General features: G+C 44.6%; 1 protein-coding gene across 2 annotated transcripts in view; it reads right to left on the minus strand.

Annotated features, from left to right (window-relative positions):
- sec63 (SEC63 homolog, protein translocation regulator) overlaps positions 1-18,927 on the minus strand; it is a 146,351-nt gene that overhangs the window by 24,429 nt on the left and 102,995 nt on the right. For both annotated transcript variants that reach the window (XM_070885641.1, XM_070885642.1), the window contains one exon: positions 3,215-3,409. In XM_070885641.1, coding sequence (XP_070741742.1) covers positions 3,215-3,409 — 195 coding nt within the window. The remainder of the gene's footprint in view (positions 1-3,214; positions 3,410-18,927) is intronic.

An 18,927-nucleotide genomic window follows, 5' to 3' on the forward strand; every position in this document is an offset into this window, starting at 1 on the left:
TTTTCAGCAATTTAGTAGGTAAGGGTTTTGTGACTTTTTACCCTTCACAGCGGTAATCGGTTAAGAAAAATGTCTGGATATTGGAACGGCCCAGTGTCCGGATTCCGGAACATTCTGAATTTCGGAACTCCGGATTTCGGACACTCAACCTGTATCAAATCCCATAGCCACTAACTTTCCACAGTGCTTTTGAACACATCTAAAACTGGTTTGTGTGTCATTTGCATTGAACACCTTTGTCATACATGAACTGTAAGGTTACCTCACATGTGGAATCTACACAGTACCCCAGAGTTTCTTCCACTGTGTATCCTCAATTAAAAATATTCAGCATTAAAAAAAGTGTTATCAGTGTTGTTAGTCTCGTCAAAAATCCACTCTGAAGAATTATTGCAATCCAGTTGTACAGAAATATATGAAAAGTTAACTAGCTTTAAATCAATAAAATGCAAGATTATTTTCACAGTGGTTACACTGCAATAGAAAAGACATTCTGCAATAGCTGTAAAGGTGCCCTGTAAATACGATATATCAGAAACCAGCGAAGCTCTGAAATCCACATTCTAAGGTCAGGTACAAATCACTGGAACCTATGCTAAAACTGGAACAAAACCTGTCTTTTGTGCGTTTCTGTTCACTGAAATCTGATGTGCCTTACAACACATCACAGTCTGGCATGACAATGTCATTCCTGTGCACACATTAAAAAAATCGGCCCAGAGGTTCATTATAACTGATCGAAAAAGACAAAAATCAACATCGCCAACGGGAACGGGAACCAAAAGCTGCATAAACTAAAAGCGGGTGCCCAAGGTTTGTGTTTTCACAGACCCTGGCCGACATACAAAACTCAAGTACATGTTCCCATTAACTTGCGTACATCTCAAGCAGCTGACACGAACACATCTCAATGTTATGACTTAGTGCTGTAGCTTCATTGGTAGATAAATCCCTAAGAGTAGCCCGTTGCAAACCTACAGGCTCACAAAATTCATAACATAAGAAATACGAGCAGGAGTAGGCCATTTGGCCCCTCGAGCCTGCTCCGCCATTCAATAAGGTCATGGCTGATCCGATCATGGACTCAGCTCTACTTCCCTGCCCGCTCCCCATCACCCTTTACTCCCTTATCGCTCAAAAATCTATACCTCCGCCTTAAATATATTCAATGACCCAGCCTCACAGCTCTCTGGGACAGAGAATTCCATAGATTTACAATCCTCAGAAGAAATTCCTCCTCATCCCAGTTTTAAATGGGCGGCCTCTTATTCTGAGATTATGCACCCTAGTTTTAGTTTCTCCTATGTGTGGAAATATCCTCTCTGCATCCACCTTGTCAAGCCCCCTCGTTAACTTATATGTTTTGATAAGATCACTTCTCATTCTTCTGAACTCCAATGTGTATAGGCCCAACCTACTCAACCTTTCCTCATAAGTCAAACCCCTCATCTCCAGAATCAACCTAGTGAACCTTCTCTGAACAGCCTCCAATACAAGTATATCCTTCCTTAAATATAGAGACCAAAACGGTACACAGTACTCCAAGTGTGGCCTCACCAATACCCTGCACAGTTGTAGCAGGACTTCTCTGCTTTTATATTCTATTCCCATTGCAATAAAGGCCAACATTCCATTTGCCTTCCTGATTACTTGCTGTACCTGCATACTCACTTTTTGTGTTTCATGCACAAGGACTCCCAGGTCTCTCTGTACTGCTGCACTTGGCAATTTTCCTCCATTTAAATTATAATTTGCTTTTCTATTATTTCTGTCAAAGTGGATAACCTCACATTTTCCCACATTATACTCCATCTGCCAAATTTTTGCCCACTCACTTAGCATGTCTTATATCCCTTTGCAGATTTTGTGTGTCCTTCTCACAATTTTCTCTCCCACCCAAATTTGTATCATCAGCAAATTTGACTCCATTACACTCGGTCCCTTCATCCAAGTCATTAATATAGATTGTAAATAGTTGAGGACCCAGCACCGATCCCTGCGGCACCCCACTAGTCACCGTTTGCCAACCGAAAAATGACCTATTTATCCCGACACTGTTTTCTGTTCGTGAGCCAATCCTCTATCCATGGTAATATTAACCTCAACCCTGAGAGCTTTTATCTTGTGCAGTAACCTCTTATGTGGCACCTTATCGAATGCCTTCTGTAAATCCAAATACACCACATCCACTGGTTCCCCTTTATCCACCCTGCTCGTTACATCCTCAAAGAACTCCAGCAAATTTGTAAAACATGATTTCCCTTTCATAAAACCATGCGGACTCTGCTTGATTGAATCATGCTTTTCCAAATGTCCCGCTACTGCTTCCTTAATAATGGACTCATTTGCGGTTTTCCAATCTGCTGGGACCGCCCCAGAATCCAGGGAATTTTGATAGTTTACAACCAATGCATCCACTATCTCTGCAGCCACTTCTCTTAAGACCCTAGGATGTAAGACATCAGGTCCAGGGTACTTGTCCTCTTTTAGTCCCATTATTGTACCAAGTACTACTTCATTAGTGACATTGATTGTTCCTCCCTATCTATTCAAACAAGGTAAACCAGCAACTCAGAATTTGAAGCCCAAATGGGACTGAGTTGCCTGGACTTTGAGGACCACAATAGCCCGGGTTTAGGGACAGCAATTTCAACACCTTTGATCCAAGGTATTGGACCCATTTTTAACAGGTTAGCTGAAGTGTAAAGAACTGGCAACTAGCCCAAAGTAATTTTTTTTAGAGCTGGTTCTATTGTATTCCAACAGTATTAAATGATATTTATTCTATTCCCCCATGCTAACGATTATTATACCTATTCAGCGCCCACTCTCCAACCCCCACCTCTGTGCCATGTCCTATAATGTGGGAAGACAATCTTCCCCTACAGCTCTGCAAGCTGCACTCGCGATCCGTGCTGCTCAGAGGCGAGTGAACATGGCTCAGGTTCGCAGGATCATTTGTGGAAGCATTATTACAGTGATGAAAATAAACTCTGCTTTATGTTGAAACTCATGGTATAACTATACCTTGATTCAGGGTTCCAGCCAAGTACATTACTACATATAAAATTCGGCCGAAAGGCGTGGCCAAAACTCGGTGCTCCTTGGAGGAGTTTTTCTGCTCTACCTGGGCTCACTCAAGTTTCAACTCCTTTACAAATGATCAAACAATTCAGTTGTCTTAAAGATGTAAAGGAACAGAACGGTTTCATACATTGCCTGCCACGACTGAGCCGTTGGCTTGACTGTGCTTCTGTTTCTGCTTTTGTTGCTCCACTGGCTGCTGTTGTGTTGCCTGAGTTGCTCCCTTCTTTTTGGCTGGTTTCTTTTTCTTGGATTTAGCAGGTTTCTTGGCTCCTTTATTCTTCTGCCAGGCTTTCTTTTTACTTTTCGCACCACTAGTTCCTTGCTGGTGAAAAGAAAATGAAGTGATAATAAATCATTGCAAGTATCTATTATAAATATTAAAAAGCAAAGTTTGAGTGGAAGGCATCGTGTAGCTTACAATTAAATACAAAAGCATTAGAATATTGATGGAGTGTGTTAGTCACATCACCCATGGGCACAAATGTAAAACCGGATTGACTAAAGAGGAACCTTTTACACGCAAAACATTTTTAATATTCCACAACTGCTGTAAGTTATGTGCTAGCAATGGGGAAAAAGAATACATATTTGTTCAGAGACATCACAACGCATTGGATAATTATCATCTGAGAAGAATACTCTTTAATAAAAAAAAAATCATGTTTTAAACAAATATGACAATAATCAAATCGAGGGGCAGGCGAGGGGGGGGGGGAAGGGGGGAGGGCGGCGGCAGCCAGCGAGGGGAGCGTCGACGAGCACGCGGGGGGATACGTTTTCATTTTGTAACATTAATTTTCAAAAAGAAAAAGCCAGCTCATGACCTAATCTATATTTTATTAACATGTAGAAAAGGTCAGTGTTAATGGCTTACAGCTGAGATGAGGAGGTAAAATAGAGGGCAGCCAGGCAGCTCCTTTCCCCTTTTTCTGATTTCATTTCAAAACAAGTGGAATTTTGACACCAAAGTTCTTTTAGGGGCATAAATAGGATTGGGAGTGGAAGGAAAACTGGTTGATGTACATAACATAAGAAATAGGAACAGGAGTAGGCCATACGGCCCCTCGAGCCTGCCCCGCCATTCAATAAGATCATGGCTGATCTGATCATGGACTCAGCTCCACTTCCCCACCTGCTCCTCATAATCTCTTATCGTTTAAGAAACTGTCTATTTCTGTCTTAAATTTATACAATAACCCAGCTTCCACAACTTTCTGAGGCAGTGAATTCCACAGATTTACAACCCTCAGAAGAATTTTCTCCTCACTTCCGTCTTAAATGGGCGGCCCCTTATTCTAAGATCATGCCCTCTAGTTCTAGTTTCGCCCAACAGTGGAAACATCCTCTCTGCATCCACCTTGTCAAGCCCCCTCATAATCTTATACGTTTTGATAAGATCACCTCTCATTCTTCTGAATTCCAATGAGTAGAGGCCCAACCTACTCAACCTTTCCTCATAAGTCAACCCCCTCATCTCCAGAATCAACCTAGTGAACCTTCTCTGAACTGCCTCCAAAACAAGTATATCCTTTCATAAATATGGAAACCAAAACTGCACGCAATATTCCAGGTGTGGCCTCACCAATACCTTGTACAGCTGTAGCAGGACTTGCCTGCTTTTATACTCCATCCCCTTTGCAATAAAGGCAAAGATTCCATTGGCCTTCCTGATCACTTGCTGTACCTGCATACTATCCTTTTGTGTTTCATGCACAAGTACCCCCAGGTCCCGCTGTACTGCAGCACTTTGCATTCTTTCTTCATTTAAATAGAGGGGGCCTCTTCTCTTGCCACCTGCTCTTGCGGGCAGCAAGCAGGGACTGGAGTTGGGTGGGGAGAGAAAGAATGTAGGTGATAATTTAAGGGTGAGTGGGTGGAAGGTTATGGAGAGGTCAAAGAGTGGAGCAAAGGGATAAGGAGGATAAAAGGATTGAGTCTATGCTTCAGAGGGGAAAGCAATAAGGATAATGATGGCAGTGAGTGGGTAATAGGAAGGGCAGAGTATTTTAAAGGTAAAGGAGTAAGAGTCACAATGGGGGTGAGGGAATGAAGCACGAGAGATTGAATGGGAGGAAGAAGAGAGTTGCTGAAGATCATACTTTTCCTGCAACTCCACCTGACATGCAGCTCATTGCCATTAGTCTCCTTTCCTGACACATCCACCTCCCACCCAAAAGGAAAGTAAAAGACAATGAAAACAAAAAGTTAAAATAAGAAGCGGGAAGGAAAAAGACAGAACCAGAGCCAAAAAGACAAAGGGCTAGAGTTTCCCGAACCTGTTTTTCTGGCGTCCTCACCTGAGGTGTGCTGCTTTTGTCCGCCTACAAGTGCGCCGGAAAAAACTTCCGTATTCTGGCCGCTCCCCAGCCTCTCATCGGTCGTGGCGCAGCGTGACCCAATGGATTGGGGGCGGAGCCAGGTCCCGGCACTGAAAACAGTACCGAGACGTCTCGCGCATGTACAGTAGCTCCTGGTAGGCCGTTTCTGCAATCGCGCGCAGGCTGTGTGGGGTGGGGGGGGGGGGGGGGGCTCGAAGCACGCCATCCCTAGCCCTGGCCGAATGGGCTCCCTCATCGGCGGCCCGCTGCGTTCCCTAAGGTAGGACTTCTATTTCTTATGTTTTATTTACTGATTGATTTTGGTGCTTTAAGTGCAGGGTTCCTTCTATTTTTTTATTTGTTATTTATTGATTGCTTATTACTTATTTTTCTTTGTTTGGTGCTTTAAATGTAGTTACTTGCGCCGATTCCTTAACCCTCGGTAAGATTTTTCTGTGCAGACAGAAGTGGTAAAATACGTTGGCCCAAGTTAGTTTGGAGCAAATATTTGCTGGCCAAATGCATAAAACAGGGCTAAGTGACTGGGAACGCCCCCTTTTGAAAAAAAAAAACAGAACTAAAATAAACCTAACTAACTCACTTACACTGGCGCAAATTAAATGGCCAGAATTGCAACTAAAAAGATAGTCCAGAAAAATCAAGTTGCTCCAAAAAAAAGGAGCATCTCCTGGGGAAACTTGGGCCCAAAGAAACCATAACAAAAGACAGCAAAGACAGGCAAGAGAGAGACACCATATTCTTTGACTTACCCTGTGCAGCGCCACAGGAGATAAATTATAATTTAAAAAAAAAACTTGCATCCAATCTTCCCTGTAAGTTCCGTGGCCACGCAGCAGTCCAGGGAATCTGCGCAGCCGGCTTTTGAATGTAAAACAATTTTGAATTGCGGGCCACTATCAATATTATAAATTTTTGTGCCCGTATTTATAATAATTGCCTTTGTAAACTTGTGGTACTATAACTATACCTTCTTGCGAGTGGAGGCATTGCAGTGTACCTACTGATGGGTGGGTGTAATTATAGCATGACAAGTTTAGATGGGCAGTTTCCATTATAAATGTGAACATAGGAATTTAGAATGAAAATATATCAAAATAAGGACTTTATAACATTTTAAACTGAATTATGTATGCATATCGTGCTCCAATTAATCCCATGCCTTCTAACCCCACTTCACCCAAGGATTTCCAATGGTCTTGCCCACCCCCATCGTCACCATGCTGAAATCCCTGACCTTGAAAATAATTGGTGAGAACTGATGAACACTGTAAAGCTGTTCGGAAATTTATAAAATGTTGTCTTAAATTGTCAGCTGTGTGCATAATTTAGGAATGACAATCTGACATTCATTTTCCTGGTACTTTATAAAACTGCATTGACATTCAGCCCATATTGGTCCTACCATCCCAATATCAGTCTGTCATCCCAAACAGAGTGTCCTTAAAAAAAAAACACAGCTTCCCTGGATCAGTGCTTCTGTGCAAGTGACGTCAGTTTAAAGGGACAAGGATGTGACGAGGGGGACCTCCCAACACGAAGATCTAATACAAATACATGCAACGTATCTCAACAGCCATCTCAAAAGAATCTTCCTCTTCATTTTGGCTGAAACTGTTAGTTGGCACAGAATCAGCAGAGCAAGTAAGTTGCATGGAAACTGCTGCAATAGAAGCCAATCAAGCTAGGAGTGGCCATAATTTTCAGAGACTATTTGGAACTGAAGCACCACTATTCATTCATGCCAAATGTTTCTGAATTAGCTCGCATCTCATACCAAAGAATGAGCTGCCTCAGAGTCAAACTGGAGGTTGACCAGTTTACAACCAATTTAATAGGAGACCAGACATCTAATTTGGGTAAGTCTGTGCAAGAAACATAACAGGGTGGTGGTTATGCAGGGAAAGCATTGTATATTATGACTTCAAAAGAATCAAAATTTACCACATAAAACTTCGGTAAATCTGCCTACAATAATTAAGGCTGAAAGTTCAGAAGCAAATCACTCTATTTAAAGATTTGTTGGAAACATTTGTTTTAAGTGTATTTATCCAAATTTTAATTTTTCTCCATGGGGGGAACACAATTGCAGATTGAGGGGTTAGCTCACAGTACTCCGCCCTGGCAACCCAAGGACACCCCTCCATCCTGTGGGGGGCGGGCAGACACAAGCATCAGGTGTGCGTTAACAAAAGAACGCAAATTGTAGAAGCTTTTAATCCAAGACTGGACTGGACTGTTAGTGATGAAAAAGAAGGGGGGTTTTTTTTGGGTAGTGTTTCAGGACTGTTTTCTCTCTCTCTCTCTCTCTCTCTCTCTCTCAACACATTGCTACTCCAATAAGGACATTATTTGACTTGGTTCTGGGTAATAAAGCAGAACAAGTAGGCAAAAGAAAGTAGAGAAAGGTGAAATACAGTGCAAGAATATAAAGGGGAAAATGTTGAAGACAAGGGTGCCTGCCTGGGAAAAAAGCAATTTATTGCGAGATAAATAGAAATTATATCCAGATTGAATGGAAAAACAACCAAGGATTAACAGAACTAATGATTAGCAACAGGAAAATACAGGCAATGGAAATGGTGCCAATAAAGTATATGCCAGGAGCGTATAGAAGATATCCCATAACAAATAGGCAGACAAGATTAAATTTGTAATTAAAACTAAAAAAAAATATAAATATATAGGAAAGCTACAAAAAAGGGAGATTAGAAAGGTTTTATGAGAAAGGAGTATGATAAAAATGAGCATTGTGCAGGAAAAAAGTTTTATAAGTACATTAGTACAAAGAGAAAAGGGAAGGTGGGGAGGGTTAGGGTTACTTAGAACTGAAGGAGGCAATCTTGTAGTGGAGAATGAAATTAAACAAGTTCTTTGCCCCATTTTCAGAGGAGATGGATTTGTGATTGTCGAATCAGCAGAAGCAGGAATAGAACAATTTGTGGACATTACTATTTAACAAAAAATAGTTGCTCAAACACTGTGACAAAGGTTTACACCCGAAGATCCTGGGGAAAGCAGAGAAAGAAATAGCCGAAGCTCCAACTATAAATTTCCAAAATTCTGTGAAAAGGAAAACTGTGCCAGAGGATTGAAGAGTGGCAAATATGACTGCTCTCTTCAAAAAAGGGAGAGGATCTAAGCCAGGAAATTGCAGGCCTGGTAGTCTTACTTCAGTTACTCAGAAATACTAATATGGGATGAAGTTGCCAAGCACTTAGAAACATGTACTAAATGGGGCCAGTCAGCACAGATTTCTAGAGAAGGTCTTTATAGAATCTGTGGGCCCAAGATTTTTTGGAGCAACTGGTGCAGAACGGAGTATCTTTGAAATTCAAATTCTCAGCATTTAGTTTGCTCCAGTTCTAGTCAGTTAGAACAGTTTCACTTTGGAACAGAATTTTTTTTTCAAAAGGAGGCGTATCCAGCCACTTACGCCTGTTTTCAAAGTTTCGGCAGTGAAAACTTACTCCAAACTAACTTAGAATGGAGTAAGTGAAGATTTTTGTACGCTCGAAAAAACCTTGTCTACACTTTAGAAAATCAGGCGTAGGGAATGGGGAGGGGGGGGGGTTTAAAGGGAAGTTTACAAACATTAAACACTTCAGTTTTACAAATAAAGAGGCATCATCAATAATAAGTAATAAAAACATCAATAAATCAAAAAAAATGAAGAAGAAATAATTTTGTTATCATCAATAAATAAAACATTTTCTACTTACCGTCTGCCCCCCCCCCCCCCCCGCCAGTGTGTCTCTGTCAGTGTCTCTCACTCTGTCTGTCAGTGCCTGTGTTTCTGACAGCGAGGGGAGGGGGAGGGGGATGGGGGAGAAAAGGGGGTGGGGAGAGAGGAGATGGGGGGGGGGAAGGAGAGGAGATGGGGGGGGAAGGAGAGGAGAAGGGGGGGAAGGAGAGGAGAAGGGGAAAGGAGAGGAGAGGGGGAAAGGAGAGGAGAGGGGGAAAGGAGAGGAGAGGGGGAAAGGAGAGGAGAGGGGGAAAGGAGAGGAGAGGGGGAAAGGAGAGGAGAGGGGGAAAGGAGAGGAGAGGGGGGAAGGAGAGGAGAGGGGGGAAGGAGAGGAGAGGGGGGAAGGAGAGGAGAGGGGGGGAAGGAGAGGAGAGGGGGGGGAAGGAGAGGAGAGGGGGGGGAAGGAGAGGAGAGGGGGGGGAAGGAGAGGAGAGGGGGGGAAGGAGAGGAGAGGGGGGGAAGGAGAGGAGAGGGGGGGAAGGAGAGGAGAGGGGGGGAAGGAGAGGAGAGGGGGGGAAGGAGAGGAGAGGGGGGGAAGGAGAGGAGAGGGGGGGAAGGAGAGGAGGGGGGGGAAGGAGAGGAGGGGGGGGAAGGAGAGGAGGGGGGGGGGAAGGAGAGGGGGGGGGAAGGAGAGAAGGGGGGGAAGGAGAGGAGAAGGGGGAGAAGGAGAGGAGAAGGGGGGGAAGGAGAGGAGAAGGGGGGGAAGGAGAGGAGAAGGGAGGGGAAGAGAAGGGGGGAAAGAGAAGGGAGAGGGGGGGAAAGGAGAAGGGGGGGGAAGAAGGCGAAGGGGGGGAAGAAGGCGAAGGGGGGGGAAGAAGGAGAAGGGGGGGGAAGAAGGAGAAGGGGGGGGAAGAAGGAGAAGGGGGGGGAAGAAGGAGAAGGGGGGGAAGAAGGAGAAGGGGGGGGAAGAAGGAGAAGGGGGGGAAGAAGGAGAAGGGGGGGGGAAGAAGGAGAAAGGGGGGGGGAAGGAGAAGGGGGGGTGAAGGAGAAGGGGGGGGGGGTGGGGGTGGGAGGCTGAATGAGCCGGGCCCAAGACTTTGGGCAGGGCCCGTCCCCAGCACCAGATTTACAGGTAGGTGGCGTTGGGTCGGGTCCGGGATCCGGAGCGCGGGTCGGGGAGGATGGAGGTCGGGTTGGGTGGGGGGGTGGGGGAAGGGAGGGAGTGCGGGTCGGTTTGTGTCAGGGGGAGGGAGGTCAGGTTGGGTTGGGTCCGGGGGGGGGGGGGGGGTCAGAAGCGTGGGTCGGGTCGGGGTGGTGGTGGGAGGGAGGTCGGTTCGGTTCGGGGGGGGGGGGGGGGGGGGGGGAGGGAGAGGGAGGTCAGGTCGGGTGGGGGGAGGGGAAGCGCTGGTCGGGTCCAGTCCGGGGGTTCGGGTCGGGTCGGGTCCGGGGGAAGCGGGAGTCGGGTCGGGGGGGAGCGGGAGTAGATTCGGGTCGGGAGGAAGCAGGAGCTGGGCGTGGGAGGAGCCTTATTCACACAGCCCCAGTGAGGCCATTCGGCCAGGGCTAGGGGCTGCGTGCTTCGGGCCCCTCCCACACAGTTTTGGGCGCCTGGACCTACTGCACATGCGCGCCCACTGTAGCGCGCATATGCAGAGATCCCGGCATTGTTTTCAGCGCAGGGACCTGGCTCCGCCCCCTACAGCTCGTGCTGCGCCGCACCCGGCTCGAGGACCTGCAGGGAGCCGGAGAATTTTTTAGGCGCACTTTATGGCGCGAAAAACGGGCGTCCAGGTCGGGGCTGCGCCATTCTAGGCGGGGCCCGAAACTTGGGCCCATAGAATGGTTACTGCAAAGAAGGATGCCATTTGGCCTGTCGAGCCCTTGCCGGCTTCTCTGCAAGAGTACTTCAGCAAGTCCCATTCCCCTATCCTTTCCCCGTAGTTCTGCAAATTGTTTTCCTTCAGATATTTATCCAATTCCCTTTTGAGAGCCATGATAGAGTCTGCCTCCACCACCCTTTCAAGCAGTGCATTCCAGATCCTAACCACTTGCTACGTAAAAATGCTTTTCCTCATGTCGCCTTTAGCTCTTTTAATCATTTTAATTCAGTGTCCTCTGGTTTTCGACCCTTCCACCAATGGGAGCAGTTTTTCTCTTATCTACTCTGTCTATACTCATGATTTTGAATACCTCTATCAATTTTCCTCTCAACCTTAATAACATAAGAAATAAGAGCAGGAGTAGGCCATTTGGCCCCTCGAGCCTGCTCTTCCATTCAATATCATGACTGATCTTCTACCTCAAATCCACTTTCCTGCATTATCCCCATATCCCTCGATATCCAAAAATCTATCGCACTCTGTCTTGAATATACTTAACGACTGAGCCCCCACAGCCCTCTGGGGTAGAGAATTCCAAAGATTCACCACCCTTTGAGTGAAGAAATTTCTCATCTCAGTCCTAAATGGCCATCCCCTTATTCTGAGACTGTGACCCCCGATTCTTGACTCCCCTCCCTGCATCTACCCCATCAACCCCTGTAAGAATTTTTAATGTTTCAATGAGATCTCACCTTTCATTCTTCTAAACTCCAGTGATTATAGGCTAAGTCTATTCAATTGCTCCTCATAGGATAATCTCCCCTCCCCCACCCACCACACCATCCCAGGAATCATTCTGGTGAATCTTCATTGCACTCCCTCGATGGCAAGTATATTCTTCCTTCGGGAAGGAGACCAAAACTGCACACAATACTCCAGGTGTGGTCTCAAAAAGGCCCTTCTCTGCTCCAAGGAGAACAACCCCAGCTTCTCTCGTCTATCCACGTAACTGAAGTCCCTCATAGCTGGAATCATTCTCATAATTCTTTTCTGCACCCTCTCTAAGGCCTTCACATCCTTCCTAAAGTGCAGTGCCCAGAATTGGACACAATACTCCAGTTGAGGCCAAACCAGTGTGTTATAAAGGTTCATCATAACTTTGTTGCTTTTATACTCTATGTCGCCATTGATGAAGCTCATTATCCCTGCCCGGATAGCACTACATCTTCCTCTGCTTGAAATATTTATCCAATTTTCCCTTAAAAGATGCAATGGTGTATGCCTTAACTACTCCATGGTAAAGAATTTCATGATCCAACAACTTTGTGTGAAGAAACTTCTCCCAACTCTCGCTTCACTCTCGTAATGATAATCTTTAAATGATGATCCCTCGTCACTGACTCTCCAAGCAGAGGCAACTGTGTTTCCCTATTTGCTCAATCAAAATCTTTCATCATTTAAAAAAAACTCAGTCTCCTCTTAGCATTCGCTACTCCAGTGAAAATAGTACCAGTATCTCAAGCCTGTGCTCAACTATAGATTCCGATCCCAAGCATCATCTTGGTGAATCTATACTGTATCGTCTCTATGGCTTTCATGGCCTTTCTAGAATGGGACACGCAAAACTGCATAGATTACTCCAACTGGTGACCTAATCAATGATTTGTACAAATTCGTTAGGTCTTTACATTTGCACTCTATGCCCTTATTTGTAAAACCTAAAATGATGCGGGTCTTTTTGTTGCTTTACCACCTACATTCACTCTTTCAGGCAATTACATTTTTGTGCCTTTAGTTAATCCACACCCTTCAGTATCTTTCCATTAAGTATATGCTCTCTTACTTGTTTTTCTCATAATATATTTATTCACACTAATTCACATCAAATTGTATTCGTCACCTGTCTGCCCATTCTCCTACCCGTTTCTGACTTCTTGAAGTCTTTTATAATCCTCCTCATATTTGATAAATTGGCTGCTTTTAGGTCCTTGACAAATTTTGATGTTGTATTCCTCATACCAAAGTCCAAATCATCTATATACACCAAGAACATTCCATTGCCGTTTCCTGTCCCACAGCCAACTTTCTATCCATGCTCCTATATTTCCTCTTGTACAATATGCCTACATTTGTTAAATATACCCCTCGATTGCAAGGGCGTATGGAGTACAAGAATAAGGAAGTCTTACTACAACTGTACAGGGCTTTGGTGAGATCACACCTGGAGTATTGTGCACAGTTTTGGTCTCTTTATCTGAGGAAGGACATACTTGCCTTAGAGGTGCAACACAGGTTCACTAGATTGATCCCTGGGATGAGAAAAGATTGAGCCTATACTTTCTGGAGTTTAGAAGAATGAGAGGTGATCTCATTGAAACATACAAGATTCTGAGAGGGATTGACAGGATAGATACTGAGAGGTTGTTTCCCCCTGCTGGAGAGTATAGAACTAGAGGGCACAGTCTCAGAATATAGGGTCAGCCATTTAAGACCAAGATGAGGAGGAATTTCTTCACTCAGGGCTGTGAATTTTTGGAATTCTCTACCCCAAAGGCCTGTAGATGCCGAGTCACTGAGTATATTCAAGGTAGATAGATAGATTTTTGGAAGCTAGGGGAAATCAGGCGATATGGGGGATCGGGCGAGAAAATGGAGCTGAGGTCAATGACCAGCCATGATGCAGAAAGAATGTTCCCGAAGTTGGGGAAGTCCAGAACCAGGGGACATAGTCTTAGGATAAGGCGTAAGCCATTTAGGACTGAGATGAGGAGAAACTTCTTCACTCAGAGTTGTTAACCTGTGGAATTCCCTGCTCCAGAGAGTTGTTGATGCCAGTTCATTAGATATATAAGAGGGAGTTAGATATGGCCCTTACGGCTAAACGGATCAAGGGGTATGGAGAGAAAGCAGGAAAGGGGTACTGAGGTGAATGATCAGCCATGATCTTATTGAATGGTGGTGCAGGCTCGAAGGGCCGAATGGCATACTTCTGCACCTATTTTTCTATGTTCTTATATTGAGACACCTCATCAAATGGCTTTTGAAAATCCATATACATTAGATCTACTTTATCTATCTTCAAAAAAACAACTACATTTATCACTCAGCTTACCTTTAACAAATCCATGCTGGCTGTCCAATATTAACTCATGCATTTTTAATTTTCTCTCAAATTATGGATTCTAACAGTTTGTCCACAACTGACATCAGTCTGTAGTTAGCTGGTTTATCCTTCTTGAGCAAGGATGTTACATTGGCTATTCTCCAGTCCCTTGGCTGTAAGGATATCCTTCAGACTGGAAAGATATGGTATTCCAAAGGGGTCTTTGTTTGGGCTGCCCTTACATTTTATTATACATGTAAATTTTCTCAATTTAGGAAACAATATCAAGATTTGCCAATAACTGAAAGAAGATTATAGCAAATTGCAACAAAGACAGTCAAAGACTGCAGAAAGCTGAGGTTAGCACAATGGGCAGATAGGCAGTAGATGCAGTTCAATGTAGACATTTAGCAACTGACAACTTGCATCGTTAGCACAGAAACACAAGGTCCTTCACAGAGGAGTCATCCAAAAAAGTGGACATCAAGCCAAAAGGAGCTATTAGGAAAGGTGACCAGAAAGCTTGATCAGAGAAGTCGGTTTTAAGAAGGATTTTAAAAGGGAGAGAGGGCAGTGGAGAGGCAGAGGAGTATAGGGAAGGATTTCTAGAAATTGGTACCTAGCCAGCTAAAAGTACAGCCATCTACAGTCTGGCAAAATGGGAGGGAAGCGATGCACAAGAGGCCAGAGTCAGGTGAATGCTAGATTAGGCAGTGATGGGGTGGGAAAGAGAGGAGTTTGTAGGACTGCAGGAGGTACAGAGATTGGGACGGGTGAGGCCATGAAGCGATTTAAATAGGAGGAAAAGTAGTTAAAATTTGAGGTGTTGGGGGACTGAAAGCTAAAGTGAGGACAAGGGCAATGAGAAAGCAGGAACTGGCAGCAGAATTATGGATGAGCCAAAGTTTACAGAGTGTGAAGGATGGGAGGTCTGCCAGGAGAACACTGGAATAGTTGACTCTGGAGGTGACAAAGGCACAGATAATGAATAGGAAGCTAAACAGTCTGCTTTGGCATGAGACAGTGGCTGGCAAGAATGATGGAATTAACGGCTAAGATAGAGTTTGTGCCACAGGGCAATGGTGACGGCTTTGATCTTCTCAATGTTTTAACGACTGGAAACTGCGACTCATGCAAAACTGGATATCAGATAAGCAGTCTGACAACACAGAAGTTTTAAGTCTTGTCAAAAAGATGGTAACTACAACAGTGCAGTACTTCCTCAGTATTGCACTAAAATGTCAGCCTAGATCATGTGCTCAAGTCTCTGAAGTAGACCTTGAACCCAGGAACTTCTGACTCAGAGGCAAGAGTACTACCACTGAGCCATAGCTAAGAGAAAAACACAACGAGCTGCGATGCATGTATATACAGTCAAATAGAATTACGTTTCATGTGCTGAAAATCATTTTTGAGAAACACGGACAAGCAAAAACAACCTTTTTTCCTCAAAAGCGCTATTCACAAAATCCATTGCAACTATTGCAGTAATGAATATTAACTTTTGGTCTCATGGCGTGAATCAAGAAATAGACTCAAACGTCTTATTCAGCAGCTCTTTTATCTGTAATAAAATATTTGATTGTAAACGATTAAATTAGTGAAAATAAAATCACCTAGTAAATTTCTTAATTAACTTTTTCATAAAAAGAATGGGTGGAATATCTTCATCATCATCATAGACAGTCCCTCGAAATCAAGGAATACTTGCTTCCATTCCTGAAGTGAGTTCTTTGGTGGCTGAACAGTCCAATGTGAGAGCCACAGACTGTCACAGGTGGTATAGTTGTTGCGGGAAGGGGTGGGCGGGACTGGTTTGCCGCACGTTCTTTCCGCTGCCTGCACTTGATTTCTGCATGCTCTCGGCGTTGAGACTCGAGGTGCTCAGTGCCCTCCCGGATACACTTTCTCCACTTAGGGCGGTCTTTGGCCAGGGACTCCCAGGTGTCAGTGGGGATGTCGCACTTTATCAACGAGGCTTTGAGGGTGTCCTTGTAATATTTTCACTGCCCACTTTTGGCTCGTTTGCCATGAAAGAGCTTTGCATAGAGCACTTGCTTTGGGAGTCTCCTGTCTGGCATGTTTCTTAGAACAGTATGTTACAGAACCTACAAGGGAGCAAGCTATCTTAGATCTGGTCCTGTGTAATGAGACAGGAATAATAAATGATCTCCTTGTAAAAGATCCTCTCGGAATGAGTGATCACAGTATGGTTGAATTTGTAATACAGATTGAGGGTGAGGAAGTAGTGCCTCAAACGAGCGTACTATGCTTAAACAAAGGGGACTACAGTGGGATGAGGGCAGAGTTGGCTAAAGTAGGCTGGAAACAAAGACTAAACGGTGGCACAATTGAGGAATAGTGGAGGACTTTTAAGGAGCTCTTTCATAGTGCTCAACAAAAATATATTCCAGTGAAAAAGGGCGGTAAGAGAAGGGATAACCAGCCGTGGATAACCAAGGAAATAAAGGAGAGTATCAAATTAAAAACCAATGCGTATAAGGTGGCCAAGGTTAGTGGGAAACTAGAAGATTGGGAAAATTTTAAACGACAGCAAAGAATGACTAAGAAAGCAATAAAGGAAAGAAAAGATAGATTACGAAGGTAAACTTGCGCAAAACATAAAAACAGATAGTAAAAGCTTTTACAGATATATAAAACGGAAAAGAGTGACTAAAGTAAATGTTGGTCCCTTAGAAGATGAGAAGGGGGATTTAATAATGGGAAATGTAGAAATGGCTGAGACCTTAAACAATTATTTTGCTTCGGTCTTCACAGTGGAAGACACAAAAACCATGCCAAAAATTGCTGGTCACAGGAATGTGGGAAGGGAGGACCTTGAGACAATCACTATCACTAGGGGGGTAGTGCTAGACAGGCTAATGGGACTCAAGGTAGACAAGTCCCCTGGTTCTGATGAAATGCATCCCAGGGTATTAAAAGAGATGGCGGAAATTATAGCAGATGCATTAGTTATAATCTACCAAAATTCTCTGGACTCTGGGGAGGTACCAGCGGATTGGAAAGCAGCTAATGTAACGCCTCTGTTTAAAAAAGGGGGCAGACAAAAGGCAGGTAACTATAGGCCGGTTAGTTTAACATCTGTAGTGGGGAAAATGCTTGAAACTATCATTAAGAAAGAAATAGCGGGACATCTAGATAGGAATAGTGCAATCAAGCAGACGCATCATGGATTCATGAAGGGGAAATCATGTTTAACTAATCTACTGGAATTCTTTGTGGATATAACGAGCATGGTGGATAGAGGTGTCCCGATGGATATGGTGTATTTAGATTTTCAACAGGCATTCAATAAGGTGCCACACAAAAGGTTACTGCAGAAGATAAAGGTACGCGGAGTCAGAGGAAATGTATTAGCATGGATAGAGAATTGGCTGGCTAACAGAAAGCAGAGAGTCGGGATAAATGGGTCTTTTTTAGGTTGGAAATCGGTGGTTAGTGGTGCCACAGGGATCGGTGCTGGGACCACAACTGTTTACAATATACATAATGACCTGGAAGAGGGGACAGAGTGTAGTTTAACAAAATTTGCAGATGACAGAGATTAGTGGGAAAGCGGGTTGTGTAGAGGACACAGAGAGGCTGCAAAGAGATTTAGATAGGTTAAGCGAATGGGCTAAGGTTTGGCAGATGGAATACAATGTCGGAAAGTGTGAGTTCATCCACCTTGGGAAAAAAAAACAGTAAAAGGGAATATTATTTGAATGGGGAGAAATTACAACATGCTGCGGTGCAGAGGGACCTGGGGGTCCTTGTGCATGAATCCCAAAAAGTTAGTTTTCAGGTGCAGCAGGTAATCAGGAAGGCAAATGGAATGTTGGCCTTCATTGCGAGAGGAATGGAGTACAAAAGCAGGGAGGTCCTTCTGCAACTGTATAGGGTATTGGTGAGGCCGCACCTGGAGTACTGCGTGCAATTTTGGTCACCTTACTTAAGGATATACTAGCTTTGGAGGGGGTCCAGAGACGATTCACTCGGCTGATTCCGGAGATGAGGGGGTTACCTTATGATGATAGATTGAGTAGACTGGGTCTTTACTCGTTGGAAGTTCAGAAGGATGAGGGGTGATCTTATAGAAACATTTAAAATAATGAAAGGGATAGACAAGATAGAGGCAGAGAGGTTGTTTCCACTGGTCGGGGAGACTAGAACTAGGGGGCACAGCCTCAAAATACGGGGGAGCCAATTTAAAACAGAGTTGAGAAGGAATTTCTTCTCCCAGAGGGTTGTGAATCTGTGGAATTCTCTGCCCAAGGAAGCAGTTGAGGCTAGCTCATTGAATGTATTCAAATCACAGATAGATAGATTTTTAACCAATAAGGGAATTAAGGGTTATGGGGAGCGGGCGGGTAAGTGGAGCTGAGTCCACGGCCAGATCAGCCTTGATCTTGTTGAATGGCGGAACAGGCTCGAGGGGCTAGATGGCCTACTCCTGTTCCTAATTCTTATGTTCTTATGCAAATTATGTGGTCTGCCCAGCAGAGCTGATCGAGTTTGGTCAGTGCTTCAATGCTGGCCTGGACGAGGACGCTGATGTTGGTGCGTCTGTCCACCCAGGGGATTTGTAGGATCTTGCGGAGACATCGTTGGTGATATTTCTCCAGCGACTTGCGGTGTCTGCTGTACATGGTCCATGTCTCTGAGCCACACAGGAGAGCGGGTATTACTACAGCCCTGTAGACCACGAGCTTGGTGGCAGTTTTGAGGGCTTGGTCCTCAGGTGGCCGAAGGCTGCAACGGAGGCGGTGTTGGATCTCGTCATCTATGCCTGTGCCGTGGATCTTGATGACTGGGGGCCAGTGCTGTGCGGCGAGGACAGACTGGAGGAGGACTTTTGTCTTATGGATGTTTAGCATAAGACCCATGCTTTCGTTA

This window comes from Pristiophorus japonicus, chromosome 7, assembly GCF_044704955.1.
Source record: "Pristiophorus japonicus isolate sPriJap1 chromosome 7, sPriJap1.hap1, whole genome shotgun sequence".
NCBI lineage: Eukaryota > Metazoa > Chordata > Chondrichthyes > Pristiophoridae > Pristiophorus > Pristiophorus japonicus.